Source organism: Hoplias malabaricus, chromosome 4 (genome assembly GCF_029633855.1).
Source record: "Hoplias malabaricus isolate fHopMal1 chromosome 4, fHopMal1.hap1, whole genome shotgun sequence".
In the NCBI taxonomy this organism is placed as follows: domain Eukaryota; kingdom Metazoa; phylum Chordata; class Actinopteri; order Characiformes; family Erythrinidae; genus Hoplias; species Hoplias malabaricus.
In genome coordinates this window covers 4,700,319-4,718,440 of record NC_089803.1, presented here as the reverse complement: position 1 = coordinate 4,718,440, position 18,122 = coordinate 4,700,319, and the positions used below count along the sequence as shown (strand labels likewise).

Sequence of the window (18,122 nt, the reverse complement as noted above, 5' to 3'; positions counted from 1 at the left end):
GCATGTTGCGTTAGAAATGGTCTAATGTGTCTGATGTTGTAAAGTGCAAAGCGACAGGAGCGTGCAACAGAGGCCACTTGATGTGTAAATGATAGCTGGTTGTCGAACATAACTCCCAGGTTCCTAGCAACCTTCGCCGGAAAAAGTGAGAGTGAGCCGATTGTTAAGGTGAGGTTATGTTGGACCGACTGTTTAGCAGGAACCATCAGTAGTTCAGTCTTAGAAAGATTAAGTTGAAGATGGTGTGCCTTCATCCATGAGGATATATCTGAGAGGCAATGAGACATCCGTGCTGAGATCGAAGAATCATCCGGCGGGAATGACATGTAGAGCTGAGTATCATCGGCAAAGCAATGGTAGGAGAAACCATGAGAATAAATAACTGGGCCCAAAGAGGTGGTATAGATGGAAAAAAGGAGGGGTCCCAGTACTGAGCCTTGGGGCACTCCGGTGGACAGTGGAAACGATGAAGACAGCTGTCCTAGCCATGACACTTTAAAAAAACGTTCAGCAAGGTAGGATCTGAACCATGATAGTGGTGCGCCTGAGATACCCATGTTTAAAAGTGTAGATAGGAGTAGGTCATGATTGACTGTATCAAAGGCTGCTGACAAGTCTAGCAGAATGAGCACCTAGGACTGTCCAGCAGCTCTGGCGGTTTTTAAGGCTTCAGTCACAGACAACAGAGCCATCTCTGTGGAATGTCCCTTTTTAAAACCAGATTGGTTATGATCTAGATGATTATTCTGGAGAAGAAAGCCAGAAATCTGATTATACACTGCCCTTTCTATGAGTTTAGAAATAAAAGGTAATAGCGAGACCGGTTGATAGTTGTCAACCAGGGCAGGATTGAGAGAAGGTTTTTTAAGTAAAGGTGTCACCTGGGCCTGTTTGAAGTTAAGTGGAAATTCACCGGTGGATAGGGAAGTATTAATCACATGCATGATGGCTGGGATAATTTTGGGTGCAATGGTTTGTAGAAGGTCTGTAGGAATCGGATCTACAGGGCATGTAGTAGAACGGCTATGTATTAGGAAGGCCAGTGCTTCCGTCTCAGAGAGAGGAGTGAATGAAGTGAATGTACTTTCCTTGACTGATAAAGACAGAGGAGCAGAGACTATGGGTGGATCTGTGAACTGACCGCTGATGGCTGCCACTATCCCAGAAAAAAAAGAGGCAAACGTTTCAGCTGTGAGACAAGTAGGCAGAGGAGGAGGTGGGGGATTCAGCAGCGATCTGAATGCTGTGAATAATCTTCGGGAATCTGTCAGCGAACTGTGAGTGAAGTTTCTCATTGTAAAATTCAGTTTTGGCAGATGTAAGACATTCTGAGAAGGAAGCCAAAAGTAACTGATAGTTAGATAGGTTGGACAGAATACCCTTTTTATGCCATTTCCTTTCAGCAGCCCGGAGTTTGAAACATAGCTTCCGGAGGGACTAATTTTTTAGCCAAGGTCGTGGCTTATTAGTATGAATGATACAAAATGTCGAAGGACAGAAACTGTCCAAACAGGAGTTCAGTGCTGCTGTTGGGCCTAGATGTTGTAGTAGCTGCTGCTGGGCCTGGTGGTAGCTGCTGCTGGGCCTGGATGTTGGAGTACCTGCTGCTGGGCCTGGTGGTAGCTGCTGCTGGGCCTGGATGTTGTAGTAGCTGCTGCTGGACTTGGTGGTAGCTGCTGGTGGACCTTTCTCAGAGGAGGATCTCTCGTGTCCTGTGTGCTGTAATATCTTCAAGGATCCTGTTGTTCTGCTCTGTAGTCACAGTGTGTGTAAAGCCTTTCTGCAGAGGTTCTGGGAAACCAAAGAATCCAGAGAGTGTCCAGTTTTTAGAAAAAGATCTTCACTGAGTGATCCTCCTCTAAACCTGGCTTTAAAGAACCTCATAGACCTTGCTCAAAATCTCTTCAAGAGGATCACACTGACCATACAGACTGGAACCAAGCCCTTTCAGGTGTGAGTGGATTGAATGGAAAGTCTCTTTTTTAACTTCAGACGGATTCAGTTATTGCCCCTTACTGAATGGACCCAAGAGGACCCAAATTCAGCCTCATCTAAAGACAACAGCCAAAATAACAACAAAATAATGTCCTATTTTCAGAAAGCAACAAGACTGCTGGGAAAGCTGCTGAACTGAACCGAACTGAGACAACACAGCTGACTCCGATTAGTAATCATTCAAGTCCCAGACAGGTGGAGGCTGTTTTTCAGAGTAGATGAATTAGTCAATGAAAATATGAGGCATTGTGAAAATGGCAACATCAAATCACTATTTAATAAACACTCAAGAAAGATTGTGAACAAAATGTACATTTTGCATTAAATTAACTCTGTACAATGTACTATTGCCATTTTGTCTGTAGTCTTACTAAATTGTTTGCTGTTTTTCAGTTCATTTTCATCTAGTTCAGTGAAAATTTTCTAGTCTGCTTTGGGCTTGAACAAGTGCAGTGAGGTCCGGATTAATTCTGAGACTGATATGTGAAGGACAGCTGACAGGTGATGGACAGTAGAGAGGATCTGTATCTGGATTTGTAAAACTGAGTCATTAGTGAGAATTCATTTAGTTCATTCATTAGTGCAGTCACATCAACATCAAATGCAAGATCTGCAATCCAGTTTGCACCTGAGAGCTCTGGGATGTCTTTGCCTTTCTTGTCACAAAACTCTGCATTTACCTCTGTGAACACATCACTGTCAATCGTTGTCCCTTTCATTGACCAAAATGCTGCCAGTTCCTCCATAATCTCAAAGTCTTTTGTGATTCCACGTACAAAGATGAGCAACTGCACAGTGTCATGGACATCACAGCTCTGGTCCAGAGCCAAAGAGAAAAAGCTTTTCTCTTTTCGATTTCTTTTGCAGTTGTAGCTCCAGATTTCCTGCAATTTTTCTTTCTCGCTATGGCTCACCTTGAGAGGGACACATTCTCAAATGCTTCTTTTATCTCAGGGCAGATTAGCGGAGCAATGTTCACCAAAAACTCTTTAACAAATTCCCCATCAGAGGAAAGCTTACCTTTTTTTCCCAATTTTGTGGGATATCACAAAGCTTGTATTGACTGCTGCTTCCCTGGATGTATGAAGCTTGGTAAATGTTTTTTCTTTTTTTTTTTTTTGTTTTCATTTCAGCTTGAAAGCTTCCGATGTCCGTGCACACTCTGCATCAGTAAAGTTCTTGTATTTCTTTGCATGTTTAGTCTCGTAATGTCGATTCAAGTTGTAATTATTATCATCCATCCATCCATCCATTATCTGTAACCGCTTATCCAATTTAGGGTCGCGGGGGGTCCAGAGCCTACCTGGAATCATTGGGCGCAAGGCGGGAATACACCCTGGAGGGGACGCCAGTCCTTCACAGGGCAACACAGACACATTCACACACACACCTACGGACACTTTCGAGTCGTAATTATTATCATTAAATAATTATTTAATGTACTTAATATAATCATTAAATACAGCGACCTGTTCTCCACAAACTAAGCACACAGCTGTGACTTTGACATCAGTAAAATACTTTGAATACTCCATGCCTTGTTAAAAACCTTACATTCTGTATCAAGAATTCAATTTTAGTGTGAGCTGACATTTTTGTGAGCTAATGGCTGATTCACATCTCTCCTTGCTCAGTCTGCCGGCACATTATCAGTGAAGTTATACACTCACACATGCAAGAATGTACCACTTTATGTAACCTGGAAAGAGCAGCCCCTTCAAAATAAGACCAGTTCAGTTGTATTTTGTACATTATTTACATTTATTTATGTTTAAATCCTAGGGGGAGGTGCCTACCCCTGTGAAAAGCTAGTGATATAGTTGGTGGTTTGGGTTCTCTTGAGATGGGCTCAGTGAGTAACTGTTGTTGTTAAGGGTGGCTGGTTACTAATCGGATCATAAACAGCCACAGCAACCTTAGTATTTAGGAGTTGGACTTAAACAACACAAATGTTGTGGCAGCAGGTAGGAAGAGAGTGGGTGAGCCTAATGTGAAGCTCTAACTGATTGGCATAGGATATATTACATCTTATCCTGTGTATGATTATAGTTACCACTGACCTCACATGGGCCGGGGAGGGAGTAGCCAATGGGCCGGATGTGGCCCAGATCCATAAAATGCCCAGGTCTGCACTAGACAGAATTTCAGAAGAGGGAGGCTTTTTAACTCAAATCAATTTATTGATATCACTATCATTTTCTGGTCGTAGAACATTGACCTTATTTCATACTTTGGACGATTAAATAACATTTGGGAAGTTTAAACATTCATTAATATGTTAGTGAGTTACTAATACGTTTTATAAAGAGCCGAAAAATGAAGTCACAGAACTTCAAAAGCTTTATTTTTACAAATGAGTTTAACATTGTTGAAAGAAAGATAATTATTTTAGAGCAGGAACAATAACCAACAAACAGTGTAAGAGTGTATATAGAGAGAGTGTAACTCTGTACTGAGCTGCTCCAGAAGCTGATGTGAAGATCTGAGCATTAATCAGAGACATGTTTGAACACACTGAAGATGAAGAGGAGCTCTATCAGCTCCAACACAGGTGTGGACCCTCACTGTCCAGTGCACTGATCTCTCTTCAGTGTTTCACTGACAGTAGTCTGGCCTCCTTTGGTGGCCTCACAGGTCACTGTCTTCTTCATCCACTCGTCCTCCTGGAGGGTCAGGGTGCTGCTCCAGCTGTAGAGGCCAGTGTCCTTCTGCAGAAGCCCAGGACTCTGACTAAACCCAGAGGTCAGAGGGTTTCCACCCACCTTCCAGCTCAGCTTCCAGTCTGAGGGGAAGCCCTTGTTGGCCAAACACACCAGTGTGGTCTCCTTCTGCCCCAGACTGGAGGAGGACAAGACTGTGAGGGTGGGGCGGGTCGGAGCTAGGACACACACACACACACACACACACACACACACAATTTCATTTCCCTTATTTCTAACACAGCACAAATGACTTCAGTGATGCAGTAAAAATCACACTCTAATTACAACCTTCAACTCAACCACTTTCACATATAAACTCATATTTACAATTACATTCAGAGGAGGAGTTCAGTTTCATTAAATATTACAGAGTTTTCACTTACAAACATCTACAGAACATTATGATTTCACCAGGCGTCCCCAAACATTTGCATATAACTGTTTTTCTAACAGAGCAGAGCTGAGTTCAGTGAAGCATTAAAATAACGCTCTAATTATAACCTTAAACTGAACCGCTTCAAATATGAACTAATATTTACAATTACATTAATAGATACATTTCATTCAGAACACTTTTAAAACTTTTTCTTTCATTTAATTCATTATAATTGTAACATTACACACATCCCATGATGTGAAAGTTTAAAACATGATTTGATTTCCTCCAAAACAGTAAATAATCAATAACTAAATCAAGCTGCAGTCTCCATGTACTACGTCTTCAAAGCTTTAGAACAGAAAACACTGCTCATAATAACCTCCACATTGTGGCGTCCAGATGGAGACAGAACGGCTCTAATCACCCAACACTGACTCTACAATCCAGCTTTACATTTGATCTTTTTAAAAAGAAATGTCATCACTGAACACTTCACAGGAAACCTTTAGGAAATATTTGTATTTTAAAGAAAAGAAATCTAGTTCAGAAACAGGAGCTGGTGGTGAAACCTAAAGCTCCACACTCTCCACACTTCAGAGCAGTTCTAATTAAATACATTCACATTTGGATTATCATTTATTCAGAAGATCATCAAGTGCATCTCTACTGTTGTCCAGAATCATTTTAATTAAAGATTCCTTTTGAATAAAAAGTAAAAGTGGACTTACTTCCAACATCCAGTTTTGTTCCTCCACCAAAAGCGGCCCACAGTGATACAAACTCGTTTACTGGCCGTACAAAAACCTCCTGCTCTAAACACACCCCTCTCTTCAGCCTTTACACACACTATTTCTGAACTAGAACACAATATTAATGGATTCTGCAGCTATTAATAATGGAAAACACTCCCAAACTGTAGAAGCTACAGATTCTCAACAAGGATTATTTTATAAACATTAAAATATCTAAACCCAGGACACACTTTGTTCTTTTGTATTTCCACAACAGACAAACACTTGATATAAAAGTATAAAACTACATGTAGAAACATGTTTTCATCTCAGATTCCAATTACAATCACAGATACAATCATATCAACTAATATTAAAACCAGATCCAATTAATGACAATAATAAAAACATGCTCCACTCTCTGTGTTGGTGATTATATGTTCACTTTCATCAGAAGTGTTCATAAATAATTCAATCAGTAAAAATTAGAGCTGCTGTTGAAAACTGTTCAACATTCATTAATAGTTTAAAAGATTCTTACTGTTATCATTGTGTTTCCTCCACCCAAAAGTCCTCCAGCCCTGATCCAAACAGATGGAGCCGCAGTAGCAGCTGCAGAAAACCTCAAATGAAAGGCAGAGACAGTTAGAGTTTAGGATTTTAAACATGAGACTCCACACTGAGCAGAAATGTTTGATCAAACAATATCAAATAAATATGATGATCTTTCCTCAGTGTTGTTAGAAAGATGATTTCCATAGAGAGGGTCCACTTTGCATCATGAGCCCATGCTTCAGTGCTCTGCTAGTGTTTATAGTCCTGTGAGTTTAACACTTCATGACTGAGAGCTGCTGCCCCACAAACTTCACCCACAGCAACCATGACTTTGGTCTCCATCTTCATCTGGACACTGGCGCTCTGGACCAGAGGTAACATAACTGAACTAACACATTCACATCCATCCATCCATCCATTATCTGTAACCGCTTATCCAATTTAGGGTCGCGGGGATCCAGAGCCTACCTGGAATCATTGGGCGCAAGGCGGGAATACACCCTGGAGGGGACGCCAGTCCTTCACAGGGCAACACAGACACACACACATTCACTCACACACTCATACCTTTGGACACTTTCGAGTCACCAATCCACCTGCAACGTGTGTTTTTGGACTGTGGGAGGAAACCGGAGCACCCGGAGGAAACCCACGCGGACACGGGGAGAACACACCAACTCCTCACAGCATTCACATACAATTTGAAGAAAAAAAAAATATATATATATATATAAAGCAATAAATCAATATTTATAGAAATTATAGAAAATTACTTTTTTTATATTGACAAGCATATTTTAATAATTTAAAAATATTTTAGTCAGGTCAATTAATTAAAATTTACAATTTACAATGTGATTTTTATTTAATTTATGTTTCCTCTCAGGACCCAGTGGTCAGGTGACTGTGACTCAGAGTCCTTCAGGACACACTGTTTCTACAGGACAATCAGTCACCATCAACTGTAAATTCAACCCTTCACCAGGATGTTCCACTCCGTGTGTGGCCTGGTATCAGCAGAAACCTGGAGAAGCTCCTAAACTCCTGATCTACAGGACTAACACTAGACAGTCAGGTATTTCAGATCGTTTCAGTGGCAGTGGATCTGGATCTGACTTCACTCTGACCATCAGTAACGTCCAGACTGAAGATGCAGGAGATTATTACTGTCAGAGTTGGCATCATATCAGTGGTAGCTGGGTGTTCACACAGTGAAATAGAGTCGTACAAAAACCTCCCTCAGTCAGAGACTGCACAGAGACTGCACTGCTGCAGCTGCACCCTACTGCAGGTGCTGAGGGGGAGGATGATACACACAATAACACACTCTGTGGAGGAGAGACACACACCTCACTAACACACACCTCCACACACAATAACACACTCTGTGGAGAAGAGACACACACCTCACTAACACATACCTCCACACACAATAACACACTCTGTGGAGAAGAGACACACACCTCACTAACACACACCTCCACACACAATAACACACTCTGTGGAGGAGAGACACACACCTCACTAACACACACTCCACACACAATAACACACTCTGTGGAGGAGAGACACACACACCTCACTAACACACACCTCACTAACACACACCTCCACAAACACAATAACACACTCTGTGGAGGAGAGACACACACCTCACTAACACACACCTCCACACACAATAACACACTCTGTGGAGAAGAGACACACACCTCACTAACACACACCTCCACACACAATAACACACTCTGTGGAGGAGAGACACACACCTCACTAACACACACCTCCACACACAATAACACACTCTGTGGAGAAGAGACACACACCTCACTAACAAACACCTCCACACACAATAACACACTCTGTGGAGAAGAGACACACACCTCACTAACACACACCTCTACACACAATAACACACTCTGTGGAGGAGGTACACACACCTCACTAACACACACCTCCACACACAATAACACACTCTGTGGAGAAGAGACACACACCTCACTAACACACACCTCCACACACAATAACACACTCTGTGGAGAAGAGACACACACCTCACTAACAAACACCTCCACACACAATAACACACTCTGTGGAGAAGAGACACACACCTCACTAACACACACCTCCACACACAATAACACACTCTGTGGAGAAGAGACACACACCTCACTAACACACACCTCCACACACAATAACACACTCTGTGGAGAAGAGACACACACCTCACTAACACACACCTCCACACACAATAACACACTCTGTGGAGGAGAGACACACACCTCACTAACACACACCTCTACACACAATAACACACTCTGTGGAGGAGGTACACACACCTCACTAACACACACCTCCACACACAATAACACACTCTGTGGAGAAGAGACACACACCTCACCAACACACACCTCCACACACAATAACACACTCTGTGGAGAAGAGACACACACCTCACTAACAAACACCTCCACACACAATAACACACTCTGTGGAGAAGAGACACACACCTCACTAACACACACCTCCACACACAATAACACACTCTGTGGAGAAGAGACACACACCTCACTAACACACACCTCCACACACAATAACACACTCTGTGGAGAAGAGACACACACCTCACTAACACACACCTCCACACACAATAACACACTCTGTGGAGGAGAGACACACACCTCACTAACACACACCTCCACACACAATAACACACTCTGTGGAGAAGAGACACACACCTCACTAACACACACCTCCACACACAATAACACACTCTGTGGAGAAGAGACACACACCTCACTAACACACACCTCCACACACAATAATACACTCTGTGGAGGAGAGACACACACCTCACTAACACACACCTCCACACACAATAACACACTCTGTGGAGAAGAGACACACACCTCACTAACACACACCTCCACACACAATAACACACTCTGTGGAGAAGAGACACACACCTCACTAACACACACCTCCACACACAATAACACACTCTGTGGAGGAGAGACACACACCTCACTAACACACACCTCCACACACAATAACACACTCTGTGGAGAAGAGACACACACCTCACTAACAAACACCTCCACACACAATAACACACTCTGTGGAGGAGAGACACACACCTCACTAACACACACCTCTACACACAATAACACACTCTGTGGAGGAGGTACACACACCTCACTAACACACACCTCCACACACAATAACACACTCTGTGGAGAAGAGACACACACCTCACTAACACACACCTCCACACACAATAACACACTCTGTGGAGAAGAGACACACACCTCACTAACACACACCTCCACACACAATCACACACTCTGTGGAGGAGAGACACACACCTCACTAACACACACCTCCACACACAATAACACACTCTGTGGAGGAGAGAAACACACCTCACTAACACACACCTCCACACACAATAACACACTCTGTGGAGGAGAGACACACACCTCACTAACACACACCTCACTAACACACACCTCCACACACAATAACACACTCTGTGGAGGAGAGAAACACACCTCACTAACACACACCTCCACACACAATAACACACTCTGTGGAGGAGAGACACGCACCTCATTAACACACACCTCCACACACACATTTACACACTCTGTGGAGGAGGGACACACACCTCACTGACACACTCCTCCACACACACAATAACACACTCTGTGGAGGAGAGACACACACCTCACTAACACACACCTCCACACACAATAACACACTCTGTGGAGGAGAGACACACACCTCACTAACACACACCTCCACACACAATAACACACTATCTTTTGGAGGGACACACACCTCACTAACACACACCTCCACACACAATAACACACTCTTTAGAGGAGAGAAACACACCTCACTAACACACACCTCCACACACAATAACACACTCTGTGGAGGAGAGACACACACCTCACTAACACACACATTGTACACACTGTGTGTGTGTGTGTGTGTGTGTGTGTGTGTGTGTGTGTGTGTGTGTGTGTGTGTGCGTGAGTGGGCTGTGTGCCCATCTCCCAGGATTATTTCTAATTTCTGAAGGTCTGTGTGTATTGTGTTCTCTAGTTATTCTGAATGTCTGACCCTGAAGGAGGAAGTGCATCTGTGTCTCCACCTCTACACTCTCACGGTGACCACACACTCTCTCCACTCTTGGCCAGGTACTTGGTCAGGATCCATTTCTGCTGTGGGTCACTGACACTCTCTCTTTCTCTCACTCTCTACACTGAGTGATAAAAAGGACCACAACATAACATTATATCATTATGAACACCTCCTTGTTTATTCATTCACCGTTCATCAACTCAGCTCCACTGAACACAGGAGCAGTTTGTAGTTCTATTGTTATACACTGGAGTCCACCTCTTGATCTACATACTTTGATTTCTCTCTTTCACCCCAATGATCAATGGTCAGTACCCACACAGGGCATGTATGATTTGGGTGGTGGAGGTTTTAAATGCTGCAGTGTCAGTGCTGGAATAAGAATAGTCCACCAACCAAGAACATCCAGCCAGCAGCATCTTGTGTCCACTGATGAAGGACTAGAGCATGACCAACACACACTGTGCAGCAGCAGATGAGCTACTGTCTCTGACTTTACCACGACAATGTGGACCAACAAGGTGTGTGTTTAACAAAGCGGACAGTGAGTGGACACAGTGATTTAAAACTCCAGCATCACTGCTTTGTATGATCCACTCATTTCACATTCATGATTCACACTCACAATAACCTCCAATTTATTCTGCTCCACCCTCTGCTTCTCAGCAAATGCTGAAGGAGGGGCCCACATAGAGATCACACTCAGAAATGCTACATATAAGAAAATACCCAATAACATTGCAAAGGTGAATAAGGCCTTGTACTTGCATATGTAAGCACAATTTACACACAGACTGTGAGGAGCCCGTAAATCACAGCTTGTGGCTACATTATGATGTGTTTCTCTGAGACTGAAATACATCAGTGCAAACTAATACATTCATCATGGACCTTACACATGATTTGTTCCTATAAACTTCTCAACTCCTAACAGCAGCAGTACCATGTTCTAAAATTAAAAGCCGTGTCTGTTATCTCTAAACTAAACTCTGACACAGTAACAGGACACTTCATCTGTGTTTGGTTATTTCTACCCACTCTGAGCCAGTCTTGGACAGACATTTGATCTGACCCCATCTCTCAGTTTATTCTCTAAGATTCACTCAGAGCTGTTTTAAGCTTTATCTTGGACACTGAAGGTGTTTCATATTCTGTAACATTGCTGTAGCACAGTGGTATCACCCATGAAAGACTTGATCACCACCTGCTGAACAATGAATTAACAAATGAAACACTAGGACTATGACACTGTGACGGTTCTCATCAGCACTAAGGAACTGAAACAAGCTCCAAACAACTGAACTCTACACAGCATTTTACACACACCAGTAAAGAGAGAGAGAGAGAGAGAGAGAGAGAGAGAGAGAGAGAGAGAGAGAACGAGAGAGAGAGCAGTGAGGTGAAACTCAGATTTACATGAACAGTCTTGAGTCGTCCTCTTTCTCCCAGAATAGAGCAGCACCTTCACCAGATGTTCAGCTTCATTTAGTCAACTTGTCCGACTTGAGGGTTCTCAGACTTATGTAACAGTAAAACCATAAGCCATATGAGTCAACTCAGGTCAAATGTATTTTAATATCACTCCAATGACACAGTTTACAGTACACAGTGAAACGACACAACTTTCTTCCAGGACCGACACAAACAGAACATCTCACACAGGGCTAAAGTGCATGAGGGCAACATGTGCAACAACGCTAGATGCTAGACCACTGCCTCATGACAATCATCTGGAACACTTCATGATGATGGGAGTGAGTACATTGGGACAGTATTCACTGAGGCAGGACACAGGAGACATCTTTGACACGAGGATGATGGTGGTTGGTTTGAAGCACATTGGGATGATGGCGCTGCTCTGGGAGGTGTTGAAGATGTCAGTGAAGATATGTTAGCTGGTCTGCACATCCTCTGAACACTCAGCCATGAATGTAGTCTGCTCCAGCAGCTTTTCCTGGGTTCATTTTATATAGAGTTTTCCTCACATTAACTCTTCATTGGGAGGAGGGGTGGTCTTCCTCAGCATTGTGTCGTTCTGCACCTCAAACCATGTGTAGAATTTGTTCAGCGCATTGGGAAGGAAAGGATCACTGTCCAGATGGAGACAGAACTGCTCTAATCACCTAGCACTGACTCTACAATCCAGCTTTACATTGGATACAAACACACTCTTCAGCCTTTACACACACTATTTCTAAAGTAGAACACATTATTAATGGATTCTGCAGCTATTAATAATGGAAAACACTCCCAAACTGTAGAAGCTACAGATTCTTAAACATGCATTATAGTTTAACTCATAAGAGCCCAGACCCAGTTCACCATAAAACCAAACTGTGATCACATTTTTTTCATGTTTCTTGCTGTAATTTGTAATTAATTTTGGGTTGAAATCACAATATAACAATCATCACAGTAATCATTTTCTAAACTTGTATTTGCACATTTAGTCCTTGAAAAGTGATCAGAGTGGGTCGTACACTATGTAATACAGGACAGGTGACATTTCCACTGTTAAAAGGTTTGGAACACACCTTTTATTAACACAAATACCCTTTTAAAATAAGCATTTCTAAGGTATCTATGTATTCACCAATCACACAGTCATTCTGTAAATGAGGTCAAACAAACACAAATTCACACACTGTCACGTGACTGCATCCAGGACGTTCAGTAAATGTCACGTAGGGACGTCATGATTTAAAATGAAGGTGTTGTTTAATTTCACTGTTGTGAAGAAGATGATGAAGAAGACTTTTTTGCTGACACCATTCTTACGTTGTGAATAAAAAGGTTTTATTACAATGAACAGAACAGCACTGAACAAGCACCAGTGGACTGCTTGTTGAGAAGTTTAGTGTTACGACCTCAAATGAAATAAAAGTGATTTTATGAAGATCATTTGCACCAGTTATTCAGTGATGGTAAAGAAGAAGTAACAACTCCAGGGGTGAGACTAAAAATAAACAAGATCAATTAACTCACCTTATTCCCAAATTAAAATTACAATAACTACCCATCCTCCGTACTCCAAAACCAGGAGAAAAGTTGAATAAAAAAAAAATCACAATTTTCTAAAGGACATATACATAAGTTAAAGCTAACACATGAGTACTCTACACAGATGGGTAGGTAGGACTGGTCTGGTTGGTGGAAGGACTGATGGCACAAATGCGACCACTGGAACAGCCTCTTCCTTCTGCCATCATCTCTCCCACTTTTATTGTTGGAGGGCCACATACTGCAACCAATCAGAATACATCAGACTGAGCTCTGGGAGGATGACAGAAAGAAAAAATATTTAAAAAAAAATGCAGAGCTATTTCTACATTCACTGATCCCTTTTTATGATGAATCTTTTATGATGAAAGTCAAAATCTTGTACCAACAAGGCCCATAGCATTAATCATTAGTTTGAATTATACACGTGATTCAAATACACCAGAGGATTATGATCAGTATACACTACAACTGTGAAGGGGCTAGAACACAGATTAACCCAAAAATGTTGCAGAGCCATCAAAAGTGCATGAGCCTCCTTTTCAATTGTGCTGTAATTTAACTGATGTTTCACTAACTTCTTAGTAAAATAACACACAGGTTGCTGTAATCCCAGCTCAGTTTCCTGCAACAATACTGCTCCAACCCCTGTGTGACTAGCATCCACCTCTAGCTGAAATGGCAAAGTAAATTTTGGAGCAGTTAACACAGGAACATGGCATAACAGTGCCTTTATTGAATTAAAAGCATGTTCACAGTAAATATGTCAGAGGTAATGCAACATCAGAAAAAGTTTTACAAAAACCGGATAATACCCAGCCATGCCAAGAAAATGATGTCCCACTTAGAACTTGGAATAGGAAATCCCAAGAAGGCAGATATTTTTGAATTAATAGGACGCACCTGACCCTGTCAAACCTGTTTACCCATGTAGGTGATAGTAGCTTTTCCAAAGCCACATTTTGCAAGATTTAATGTAGGTGCTGCGGCTTTTAAATGACCAAATACCATTTTCAACGCTGCAACTTTCTCAGCCCAACTAGCAGAATAAATCACCATCCAGATATGCTTCACAGTTGCTTACACCAGCTAAAGCATAGTTTATTAATCACTGAAAAGAGGCAGGAGCATTCTTTAATCCAAAAGACATAAATATGTATTTTTAAATGAGAGGTGAGAGGAACTTGCCAATAATCTTTAAGAAGGTCTAACTGTGTTACAAATTGTGCTAAACCCACATTATCAACACAAGTGGAAATTAATCTGAAACAGTAACAGCATTTCATTTCCTAAAATCTGTACAAAATCTAAATGTACCATCCAGCTTTGGCAGTAAAACACAGGGTGATCTCCAAGCACTTAAACTCTGGACCACAAAACTGTTTTTCAATGAATACTCCGTCTCCTCGCACTTTATAGCACGTTTCTATGGATTAACATGATATGCATGTTGTTTGATTGGAGGATGGTTATTCAGCTCTGTGAAGGACTGGCGTCCCCTCCAGGGTGTATTCCCGCCTTGCGCCCAATGATTCCAGGTAGGCTCTGGACCCCCCGCGACCCTAAATTGGATAAGCGGTTACAGATAATGGATGGAAGGATGGATGGTTATTCACATCTATATCATGCTGCAGTACAGTCTTTTACATTGGAATATCTGAGAATAGAGCCACATGATCACCAATCATTTGAACAATATCCCGTTGGGGTTCACTAGACAAATGCTTTAAATACTCTTCCAAATTTACCAAAATCTCAGAGTTTTGTAGTCGAGGACACACCAAAGGAGAATTTTTTAAGGTTAAACCATCTATTTCAGGACTATTTGTGGTAGGGGTTACTGATACAACAGAGGACATAGCAACACATTTGGTCTCTTCCCAAGGGATATAAAGTTTCAGTATGTTAACATGACAAACACACTTCATTCTGGAGTGTGTACAACATCCATCTCACTCAATTTTTTTTTTTCAATTTCATAAGGACCCATAAACTTAGCTTGTAGTGCAAAACCTGGAACTGCCAACAAAGCTAAAACCTGATCTCCAGATTTAAATTGCCTACAACAAGATTTCTGATCATAGCTATTTTTCATTTTTTTCTGAGAGAGCAACAATGTGTTCTTAGCATTGGAATAAGCTTGACGCAAGCATTATTGAAAATCACTAACATAATCCAGCATGTTTTTAGGACCTGCCTGGTCTGACTGATCAGTGAGAAATTGCTCTTTCAATGATCTCAAAAGTGCACGAAAACAAGATCAGAACGGCTAAAACCTAAAGACCACAGAATGCCCTCATCCCAATCACAACCTGATTCCAGACAATTTTTTCTGAGCGTAGATTTCAAAATTTGATGGAAACACTCAATCACTCTGGATGGTAATCACTTGATACATTATGTTTAATAGACAACTGTTCCAAAACTTGGCAAAACACACATGACATAAATTTAGAACCTTGATCTGTTTGAATAAATTCTGGTAAACCAAAAGTTGAGCAAAACCTTACTAAAGCCTTGATGATACCATTTGATTGTACGAGCACAATGGAAAAGATTCTGGATAACATGTAGAAATGCACATCAACGTCAATAAACACTGATTTCCAGATTTTGTTTTAGATAGTAGCCCTACACAATCTAAAATTATTTGCTGAAACAGGTATTGGATAAAGTGGAGCAGGTGGAATACACTGGTTAGGCTTTTCTACCATTTGAGAGATATGGCATGAACGGCAAAATTTTGAAACATCAGATTTCAAACCCGGCCAATAAAAATACTTTACAATGTGGTTATATGTTTTCTTCATGCCCAAATGAGCGGACAAACACTACTCATAAGCCAGACTACAAATCTGTTCTCTATAAGCTTTAGGAACTACAACCTGATTTGCGTAATTCCAATCAAAATCACCTGGATTTGATGAGCACCATTTGTGCATCAATACACCACTATCCAAATAAAAAGCTGTAGAATGTTTATCAAGATGTTCCTTTAAAACTAAAAAATCTCTATATGTTTTTAACAAAGAATCTGTTCTCTGTGCATTAATATGTTGAGCTCTAGTCACTGGAGCAACCTGTGATGTAGTGACTCTGTCACTGTGCTGATGATGAAAAAGTTGACTTATGTTTCGAAACTTTTTCATCAAACAGCAGCATCGGCTAATGATAAAACCTTTCATTCGTTCAAATTAACAATTCTCTCTGGCAAACTACCTTTAAACACTGCCATTAAAATCAATTCTCTCAACTTATTGAAAGTAGTGACTCTACGACAGAAGCTCGTAAAACAGAAGCTTTCACAGAGTCATACCCCATGCTTTAATACAAAGACCTGAGCATTACCAACTAAATTACATTGCAATAACAATGACCACCACAAAGCTGTAGTCACACAATCAAATGTGATAAAATACAAATCAATTTCAGACTCCCGAAACTGAGGAACTAAACGAATGCATTTACTCATATCAAAATCACAGAAGCTGCAGAAGCAGGAGCAGGAGAAAACACAGGGACAGGAACGGGAGCAGGTTGAACTTCAGGTTGCTGCACAAGAGAGGATGGTAGCTGAGCAACCTGTTCACCTCTGTGAAGGTGCTGTAGCTCCAACTCACGCACTTTCAAACCTTGTGTTTCCCTTTTCTCTCGTTCAATCAGAAGTTCCAATTCCTTGAGCCAAATCAGCTCTCTTGTATCAATGAAGATTTACGATTTAGCAGGATCTATTCTTTGAGAAGGTGAAGGAGCTGAAACCACAGTCATTGTCTCCGCACTGGCCTCTGCTTCCTCCACGCTCACAGCAACACCTGCGACCAACTCAGGGTCTTACGACAAAACCCGGCGCTCCATCAGCTGATGATACAAACAAAAGCTTAAGGTCACGTTTTTTTTTTAAGTTTCTCAGAATTAAAATATGATAATCATCAGCCACATAATGAGCACTCGTCCCTGAATTATTAACAATTTTCTAAAGCTAACACACAGTACTCTACACAGATGGGTAGGTAGGACTGGTCTGGTCGTTGGGAGGACTGATGGCACAAACACGATCATTGGAACAGCTTCTTCCTTCTGCTGCCATCTCTCCCCCTTTTATCGTTAGAGCGCCACCTGCTCTGGGAGGATGACAGAAAGAGAAAACATACAAAAAAAGGTAGAACATATGAGGGTTGTCACATTAGCCAATGCACTTCTGACTTCACCCCAAAGGCCACTTGTTTATATAGGTTATTTTGTGTCTATATAAGGTAATGGTATAGTGTCTTGTTTACATTATTCCCTGCTCTGGGACTGAGGACACTAAAAGAATTATAGCTTCTCTCTGACTTTCAGGAACTTAACCTAAACATTCCCTTCTAAGACATTTCTATGTGCTGCACACACTTAATAACATATGCATATAAAATATACGTCAAGGATAAAGCTGTATAGGGAAGTTTCCAGACCTCAAAGTGTTTGTGACAAATATGTCAGCACGGATTCTTATGGGCTACAAGATTTGGCTACACTATTTCTAATGTTTATTCTTAACAGTTAATTAACTTTTAGCAAGCAGTTAACTCACTAATAATAAGAAAATAAGCATAACCACCGAGAGTAACACATCAG

The 18,122-nt window shown here is 41.5% G+C and overlaps 1 gene segment (V, D, J or C); it reads left to right on the top strand.

Annotated features, from left to right (window-relative positions):
* Window positions 1-6,687: 6,687 nt before the first annotated feature.
* Window positions 6,688-7,577, top strand: LOC136694125 (immunoglobulin kappa variable 4-1-like). The segment is given in 2 exon segments: window positions 6,688-6,736; window positions 7,249-7,577. Coding segments are annotated over 2 exon segments (378 nt in total).
* The last annotated feature ends 10,545 nt before the right edge of the window (window positions 7,578-18,122 follow it).